The 9,721-nt window shown below is 35.0% G+C and overlaps 1 protein-coding gene across 2 annotated transcripts; it reads right to left on the bottom strand.

The window, feature by feature from the left end:
- Positions 1 to 248: 248 nt before the first annotated feature.
- On the bottom strand, positions 249 to 8,941 carry LOC128242351 (cytochrome c1, heme protein, mitochondrial-like). Of its 2 annotated transcripts, none has more exons than XM_052959467.1 (8): positions 8,832 to 8,937; positions 8,370 to 8,414; positions 7,375 to 7,523; positions 6,861 to 6,987; positions 5,614 to 5,784; positions 4,713 to 4,860; positions 2,082 to 2,182; positions 249 to 838 (listed from the first exon to the last, which is right to left on the bottom strand). In XM_052959467.1, exons 1-8 carry the CDS (start codon positions 8,901 to 8,903, stop codon positions 734 to 736), a joined length of 918 nt encoding a protein of 305 aa, XP_052815427.1. In that variant the 5' UTR covers positions 8,904 to 8,937; the 3' UTR covers positions 249 to 733. The 2 variants fall into 2 exon arrangements, with proteins under 2 accessions (XP_052815427.1, XP_052815428.1); XM_052959468.1 differs by lacking the exon at positions 249 to 838 and adding an exon at positions 935 to 1,018 and having other exon boundaries at positions 8,832 to 8,941.
- Between the last annotated feature and the right edge of the window lie 780 nt (positions 8,942 to 9,721).

Raw genomic sequence — 9,721 nt, 5'->3', positions numbered from 1 at the left:
ATAAATTTAAGAAATTTATCCTTAGGATAACTTCAATTTCTCCTTTTGCCATGTGTTATGTGATGTGACAAGTGCTGGGTCAAACCATAATGCAGTTAATGGCCATTAACACACTCTTAATAAGCTCTAAATTCTGAGTTATGGCGAAATTTCAGGGTTTTGCAAAACAATTGCAAACCAAAGCCATTTCAACACTATGTTTTTAAATGCTGTTCTTGTATGAAATTTACACTAAAAGAGAAACAAAGTCACCATAAAATTTTATTATCACATACAGAACTTGTCAACTAAAATACATTGTATATGTGACCATCACTATAAAAGAGTTCTTCCAAAGAAGAAAATACACAGTTAAATACACAAACCAGTGACCAAATATTTTAAATTAATAACAAAATCTTTTTTTTTTAAATCAACAACTTTTGCTATTTTTTCGTGTTTCACATCAAAGCAATTTAAAACTTTCTCTCAATTTTTCTCTTTCTTTTCACATTCATTTGTATCAATAAACTTTCAATATACTTTTAAATAATAATGACTTTAATGATTTTTTTATAATCAATTTTTTTTCTTTCACTGTTTCACATCTTAGTTACAAAAATGAGTTAAAATCATTCACATATTCTTTTTTCTTTGATCTTGCATTCATTTTCCAACAATTAAACTTGTTAAAATAATAAATAACATCGTCAAGATGCCTAATTCCCAGCACAAAACCTAATATTCCGAGGTATTACTTCTTTATCTTGATGGCAGCTTTTCTGTTCTTTAGATAGTTGAACTTGAACTTGGTGAAATAGTACAGACCTCCCACGAAGAAAGAGCTGATTATCATGTACTGAAAAAGAATGATTCAAATTTAATGTCAACGTAAAAACTTGGTGACATAGTACAGACCTCCCAAGAAGAAAAAGCTGATTATCATATACTGAAAAAGAATGATTCAAGTTTAATGTCGACGGAAAAACTTGGTGACATAGTACAGACCTCTGACGAAGAAAGAGCTGATTATCATGTACTGAAAAAGAATTATTCAAATTTAATGTCAATGGGAAAAACTTGTGACATAGTACAAAAACATCCCACCAAGCTAGAGCTGATAACAGTGTACTGAAAAAAAAAGTGATTCAAATTTAATGTCAACGGAAAAACTTGGTGATTTAGTACATAAACCCAAGGAAGAAATCGCTGATTACTAGATAAATGAGGCAGGTTACTCAATACATTTTGACTGAACCGTCTCAAAGAGTAAAGTAACCGTCCAGCTACTACTTATTTTTAACGTTCACTTATGTTTCCCAAATTTGAACAGGCCAAATTGGTTCTTATTGAGAACACTCGGAACACCTATACTGGTCTGTTTTTGTTGTTCTTTTTTTATTTTCGGAAAGGAGGTATTACTGTTTTTCCCCCCACTTTTAAGGGAAAAGTGGCGGGGCCCTTTGATAGGGGAGAATTTGTATTGGCTAAAAGGGCAAAATTCTTACACAGTGTGTGTATACCAAGTGATAAATTGCATCACAAATGCTACATCAGAAAGCAACATTCTGCTTGAAAAGAAGACCTTATTCAACTTTTTTTTTACTATAACATTTTAAATGAAACAAAGGGCAGTCTGTACTGCTTAAAGAACCGCACCTTTGTTTTATTACCAGAATTTGATTTGAAAGGTGATTAGTTTCATCAAACACTTCGACAAACCTGTTTCCAAAATAATGTTTTGACAGTGCTCTGTCAGACGGCAGTATTGTGAAAAGGTTTGTCGAAGTGTTTTAAGATACTACACTTTCAATCAAACTCAGGTAGAAGACTGAAGGCGGGGCTCCGTGAGAGGCGTAGACTACGCTATGTTTCATTTAAAATTGTGAAAAAAATAGTCAAGTTATCTTTGTTTAAAGTCTTCATTGGAAGCCAAATGTTGCCTCCAGACGAAGCACCTGTGATGCAATTAATCACATGGTATACACATGATTTATATAATGTTCAACTTGTTTTCAAACCTTTTATTCAACAAACCTCACGACATATTCATGAATAGCACTTGTACTCTTTATTAAATTAGTTAAATTTTGATGACTTGCCTTGATCCAGTATCTCTTGCGGGTGTCAGCCTCGGGTTCGGCACACCACTGCAGGAACGTGACCACATCCTTAGCTAGCTGGCTCTGGGATGCCGGGGTACCTGCAAGAAGAAATGGCCAAATAGAATCTTCTTTTTTCCACATCTAGTTTATACAAATTCTTTTTTTAGGTGGATTGTGCAGAAAGCCAATGAACAGCTTAAAGAATAATGCTCAATTCCAGTAAAAAGTTAAAAACCAGTACTGGCGTCCACTTTGAGAGGCCATGAAATTTTTTCCTTGGTGGGGATCCACCCTACAACCGCTAGAATGAGAGGTGGACACAAAATGTATATATTTTTTAGCTTGAGTGTGACGAAAGCCAACAGCTTATAGAATAATGCTCAATTCCATTTTCTGATTACCGGTAGAAAACAGTCTTGATGACCACTTTGAGATGGGAACTCACCCTTCAACCTCTTGAATGAGAGGTGGACACATTAAATGTCTACCACTAGCCACTAGGCCAATTTCTCTTATCAAACTAGACAATATAAAATCAAGAGCGACTGTGATATTCAAAACAGCATATTAGTCCGCATTAAATTCCATGTGAACTTATAAACCACATGAGTTAAAAGTTTTGATGCTTATCCCCATTTTTATTTTAATGTCTGAGTCTGTTGCAATGAGTTTATAACAAAATTGTATATTTAAAATAAAAAATAAAAATTATAAATAAAAACTTGTTTGCAAGTAAGAACCAGCTGCCTGGTTAGCTCAGTTTGTTAGAGCACTATATATATGTAAGTGTTATGGCAGTTATCAGTTCAAGCCCCAAATCGGGTGCACTTTTCTTCCTAGGATAACTTTATGCACCAGTCAATTGTAACCACCCCCCCCCCCCCAGGTCCGGGGGTAAACCGCGATTAGCCGGGGAAATGGGCTGCATTTTTACTTTCTAGGTGCAGTGGTTTTGCCTTCGCCCCAAAAATAGTGGGGAATGGGCCTTACCTAGTGTCCCTGGGGTGCGGGTGCATTGGGCAGAGATTTTTCCAACAGTTCGTCCCCGCTGGGTGGGGATTTTACCCGGGCTTGGCTGGACCAAAAGTCAAAGTCCCCGCTATTCCCCAGACCTGTGGGGGCCGTGGTTACAATTGACTGGTGCATTAATGGTGTCCAATGTAAAATGCATGAGTGCCTGGATCTGCCTTAAAGATTAATAGGGAGGGGAGTGTAGTGTACCAGCTGCTCGATTAGCTCAGTTAGTTAGAGCGCCATGCTAGTGTTCTGACGGTAGTGAGATAAGAGCCCACACCGGGCTCATTTTTCCTCCCAGGATTACTTTAAAACAACTAGAAGCGCCACGATGCGACGAAACCAGGTTTTTGTCATGGGCAATCAGAAATTATAGCCAATTAATTTGTTGAATGAGCAAGTTCAATCTGCAGCTTCATATAAGCTATATTAACACACAGATTCATCACTATCCATCAATTCTAAGTACGTTGTTGGGCAGAAAAACATTTTTCTATTTTTATGAACAGTGACCTTGACCCCACCTCCCAAGCTAGCTCTTCACATAAGCTACCTTCGCTCTAAGTTTCATCAATATCTATCAATGCTAACTAAAGTTATTGGGCAGAAACCATTTTTCTATTTTTAGTAACAGTGCCCTTGACCCCGTCCCCCTCAAAAGAAATTCCAAGCTTGCTCTTCACATAAGCTACTAGTACCTACACACAAAATTTCGTCAATATCTATCAATCCTAACTAAAGTTATTGGGCAGAAACCATTTTTCTATTTTTAGTAACAGTGACCTTGACCATAGCTCCACCCCCCTCAAAAGCAATCCCAAGCTAGCTCTGTACATAAGCTACCTACACACCAAGTTTTATCAGTATCTATCAATGCTAACTAAAGTTATTGGGTGGACACCATTTTTAAATTTTTAGTAACAGTGACCTTGACCTTAGCTCCACCCCCCTCAAAAGCAATCCCAAGCTAGCTCTTTACATAAGCTACCCACACACCAAGTTTAATCAATATCTATCAATGCTATCAAAAGTTATTTGCAAAAAACATTTTTCTATTTCAAGTAACAGTGACATTGACCGTAGCCCCTCCCCACTCAAAAGCAATCCCAAGCTAGCTGTTCACATGCTACCTACACACCAAGTTTCATCAATATCTGTCAATCCTAACTAAAGTTATTGGGCGGAAACCATTTTTCTATTTTAGTAATAGTGACCTTGACTTTAGCCCCTCCCCACTCAAAAGCAATCCCAAGCTAGCTCTTCACATAAGCAACTTACACACCAAGTTTCGTCAATATCTATCAATGCTAACTAAAGTTATTGGGCAGAAACCATTTTTCTAATTTTAGTAACAGTGACCTTGACCTTAGCCCCACCCCCCTCAAAAGCAATCCCAAGCTAGCTCTTCCCATAAGCTACCTGCACACCAAGTTTCATAAATATCTATCAATGCTAACTAAAGTTATTGAACAGAAACCAATGTTTGACGCCCGCCCGCCCGCCCGCCCAACGACAACCTCATTCTAATAACCCGGTTTTCATTGAAAACCTGGTTAACAAAAGAGAGATCTCAAGGTTAAGTCTATACAGCAATGTAATAAGATATGGACTTACCATCCTGGTACTCAATGATTTCATTATAAAGGGCCTCCGCCATGCTGATTTTGCCGCCTGGGAAGTAGGGGTTGTAATGCTGGCCGTCCGCCAACTCAACACCAGCCGGAGCTTCCTTGTAGCCAGTCAGTAACGAATAAATGTAGTCCTGAAATAACAAAGTCATCATCATCATCATAATCATCAATCATCATCATGTTGGAAAAAAGCAAAAGCTGCAAGTTTGAAACCTGGATTTTATAAAGCAGATCTTGTTGAAGATTTATTTAGCTCTATTTGAAGAATTTGGGTTGTTCATACAAAGGTCCAATATCAATGACTGCAAAATGGAACTATAGTTGAGAATACGACAAAATTTTACCAATGAAAAAAAAAGTTTGATCAATTAATGATCATTTATTATATGCTAATCACTAAATCAGTCACTGAAAGCAGAATTCTTATACTATTGCTTGGCATTAAAAAAATTCACAAACCATGCTATAATTAATTCAATATAAGAACTTGCAGGCTAGTGTTAATCTCTACCACTGCAATTGTAGTGAAGTGCTTCATATCTTTATAATTGATTTTCCTACCTTGTGTGTTGTGAATATTTCATATATTTAGCATTGATGAAGAAGCTTACTGATGAATTTAGAGGTAAAGTTAATTTTTGTGAAAACTTGTGAGGAACTTTCTATTTTACAAGAAAAAAGGCTAAAAATATGTTGTTATTTTAATTATCTATAATGACAAATCACACTATTGTCAGTCCAACTTCAGAAGCCAATCCCCTTATAGGAAAAATGTTGTTGAGAAGTTTTCGGGAACATTAACAGAAAAAAGTTGTAAAATAAATGAACAAAAATTCAATAATCTATTTTGACAAACCACTATTGATAGCCAATCAGTAACTCACCGCCCCGCCATGCCTGGCCCTGGTGATGAAGGTCAGGTCTGGGGGTTTGGCACCATTGTTGGCAGCTGCCGCTGCCTCAGGGTTGGGGTATGGGCTGGGAAGGACGTCTGTCAGTTTTCCAGGCCGCTCAAACATCTCACCTTCGCCGTTGGGTCCGTCAACAACCGTGGACTGAAAATGCACATAAATATTACATGACAGTTAAATATTGAAGGTCATATTACATCTCCTTGGACTTTTCGATTGTCATATTTTTTCATATGCTGATGAACGAAACAGGTCTTGTCTGATTCAACAGAAGTTTCACCTGTAATTATTAAAAACAGCTGATTTTATACTAGTGTTTTTTTTCTCTCTCACTATTTTGCAAATTGAGCTAGGGCCCTTTGAGGATTAGTGAAAATAGAAATGTTTACTTTATTGTGAAAAATAGTTCTCGTTTAAAAACTTCTCAGAATGGGGATTATACCATTGCTGACTGTGATTTTTATACTAAATTACACCTAGAAGCAGGAGTTTCTATAGGTCAAAAAACAAACTGATGGAAAACAAAAAGTGGTTCTTAATTGCAGATTTGTGAATTAGGCTAAAAACTTTATACAAAGAGATCTTAATGGGGACCAATTTTTACCGCATTCAAAGTGGGGAAAAACACATTATTATTCCTGTTTATTTTTCATTCCATGCAGCATGATTTTTTCAGCATTGTAGCTAGTTTGGTTTAAGCACTATTTATTTCATGATCATGCACTGAACAAAACATACATTTATATCTGGGATAATAATAAATGTAAGGATTGAAGAGATGGCTAAGAATTATTATTATAACCTTTCTCCTATTTTTAAAAGGCTACAAAATAGAAGAGTTGTAGTTGAATAAACCCAAGAAAAGAAGAAAAAAGAACTAAATGCAAGTTCTTTTTTCTGTACTAAAATTATTTGAAAAGGCCTTGTGCCTAAATAAATAGGTTTGTTTCCGGTAATGATCTGAAGAAAAGTGGTTTTGTAGGTGGTGATTTTTATGCATGAAAAGGCACATAAAACCCCTTGTATTATAATAAAAGTTCACATTTCAGGTCAGATAAGAGTTCATATTTTGGTTGATAGAAGATGATATTTTGGTTGATAGACTGCAAAAATTTTTCATCAAAAACAATATGTCCACTTGTAAAAAAAAAACAGGCTCATATGTTAATCCAAAACCTCTTTATTTATTAGGCCGAATTCAATTTTACTGATAAGCTTACCTCTGCAGCCTCAGCCTTTGCTTCATCTTTGGAGAAGATGACCCCCACCAACTCTCTGTAGCGGATATACTGGAGACTGTGGCAGGCAGCACAAACCTGCTTATATACCTCGTAACCACGTCGTAAACTGAAACATTGGAAAGAAGATAATGTCTTAGCTGCTGTGCTAGCTCTGATTGTTTCATTTCAATAAGTATTGAAAACCTAAAAACATCATTGTACACCAGAATGATGATGCTCATTGCTATGTGTTAGAACTATCACTGTCAAACCTCTGATGAGTGAGAATGCCTTAACAAAAAGTACTACAAGAAACGAAATTATTAAATAGAATCACAAAAACGAAGCACTGCTAAAATATATATTCATGCAAACTTCCAATTTATTTCTAAATATTTATGCAATCAACATGTCATCTTACCATTTTTTAATCCCTACGCTATCATAGGAAAAATGAAGTAAATCAAAATGAATTACAACAAAATGTTATCTATTTTTTATCATAAATCCTTACGAGTGATGGTCATATCCTGACAATATTCCAAATGACCAGGGTTGTTTGGGAGGGTGGACCACAAATTCATCATCTGCTAAAACAGCAGTGTTCAGGGCCACAGCAAAACCAACTCCTCCAGTAGCCAGGACCCCTGCTGTCCCTAGGGCCTGAGTGCAATAATAATTTAACTTTATATTACAATTTATTGGTTTAAATTATATAAATTCAACAGATGAGAAATAAGTTCTTACAGAATTTAACTTTAACGAATGTGATAAAGTTTGTTTCTATAAGAGAATACATTTCTTCATACAAAACTGGAAAAGGGTCTAGTGTTTTACTGTTGTAATGAAAAAATAATATTTTTTATTTTTTTATTGCAAGTCAGGAACATTTGATTTTTAACAAAAACAGTTTCTAATGTGGGTGAAATATTACCACAGTACACAATCATTGCAGTGGATTTTTATTATGAGTTGTCTGACACATGAATTCACATTTAGGCATACATTATAAATCTTATCATACTGATTTTTATATCTTTTCCCTGTAAACTTTTATTAAAAAAACATCCATTTCCAAGCAAAAAAGTTGTTATTAACCTGTATGTTTATTTATATGCAATAAGAATTGGTCCAAGAAAAACAACACTTCAAATAAACATTTTTTTCTAAAAAAATAAAATATAAACTGATAATATGATTATACAGCTTACATAACAGATAGTTGAAACCTTAATCCACTTTATTAAAGCACATTATAGTATACCCAGCATCTTGATTCATATCCATACAATTGAAGATCTTTAAAGGCTGTCCTTGACTTCCTTAGCAACATGATGTCCCTTTACTGCAGAACTCTGCTTTTTTTTCAAACTTTGCTAAAATGCTATAACAGGTTGGTTGATATATTGTTGTTTGGTTATTATATGATGATGTCACCTTCTTATGTAAACAGGCCCTCAAAATATAAAATAACAATTACATGCAAATATTATGTAAAAAGATACTCACAGCTTTCTTTGCTTTGGAAAGTTTTTGAAAGGAAAACTGTCTAACCTGAAATAATAAAAAACATTTTTTTGTCAAAATATTTGTTGATTTTTTACAATGTTGGTTCATTAACTCCAATTTCATTGACATTAATGAATGTTACGTAAAGGCGTTTCGGATAGGGGTTATCCGAATTCATGATCATCGAGTTCTTTTTAAAGTTGAGTTATCGTCGAGATCCATGCATTGAAGTGTTGTAATTAACAACAATGAGTGACGATGTATGACCTCTGTGTTGATATTTACGATTGAATATCCATATGAATGTTAACATTTATGAAAAATCAGTTTTCAAGGACTTCGAAGGACCCCGATGACAACAATCGCAATTTTTTAATCAGGTGTTCAACTGCACCAAAATCTATCAATGGGAATATGTCAATAAAATATATAGACTCATTTTTAATAACAATTTATACATACATTTTGGGACTGTGCGGTGCTGGAAACTTTTAGAAGTGCCTCCCGCGACGCACGTCCAACAATCGCGGCCATTTTGTTACCTTCTGTTTATTAATGTTTACTATTCGGTCATTTGCGGTACTAGCTATCACCGTAATGATTCGACAGTTTTGCTTTACAGTATACACAGCCTGGGAACAATCATTCTCCAAGTATCAATGTATCGTACTTTGTATTTGAAGTGGGATGTTCTTTGCTTTTCATTTATTGGAGGAAAATAAATATCTATCTATCTCTCTAGCTGCTTGTTATGAAAAAACACAAAACTAAATTATACTTGTAAATGAATTTGCATATATTTCATTGGTCGCATAATTAGTTGTGTACAGTAACTAAAATTATATATATATACATATATAAAAATGGCTGAATTTGTTGAAGTAACATTTTTTTATAATCAGGCTAAACTCTGAAGAAAAAAATGATATCATGGACCTCTATGATATTTAAACCATTTATATGATGTATAGGACCATGAATATATTAAAGATATTTCTGAAACATTTAAGAATAAACTTTTATGAGCCTGAGTCTCAAACTCAGACTCAAAACGTTAGTGAATACGGACCCTGGATCCGTGTTCATAGTGTTCGTGCACAAGTGAAGAGCTTAAATAACCTTAAACTAGAGTGCTGGGTATATCACTTGTTTATTATATATATATGTGGCACATGGCCAACCAGAGTAATTCACGCCATACAGGCGCGTAGCTGCCTTTACGCCAAGACGCCCGGGCGTGCACATTATTTTCACGAGTTTACTTTTATTGAATAAATAAAAGTATTTTTTTTTTAATAATTTAAACGAAAAAAGTGTGTAATACTTAAAGTAAAACGGCACATCAGGTCAAT

Source organism: Mya arenaria, chromosome 8 (assembly GCF_026914265.1).
Source record: "Mya arenaria isolate MELC-2E11 chromosome 8, ASM2691426v1".
Classification (NCBI taxonomy): domain Eukaryota; kingdom Metazoa; phylum Mollusca; class Bivalvia; order Myida; family Myidae; genus Mya; species Mya arenaria.
This window is presented reverse-complemented; position numbering and strand designations above follow the sequence as displayed.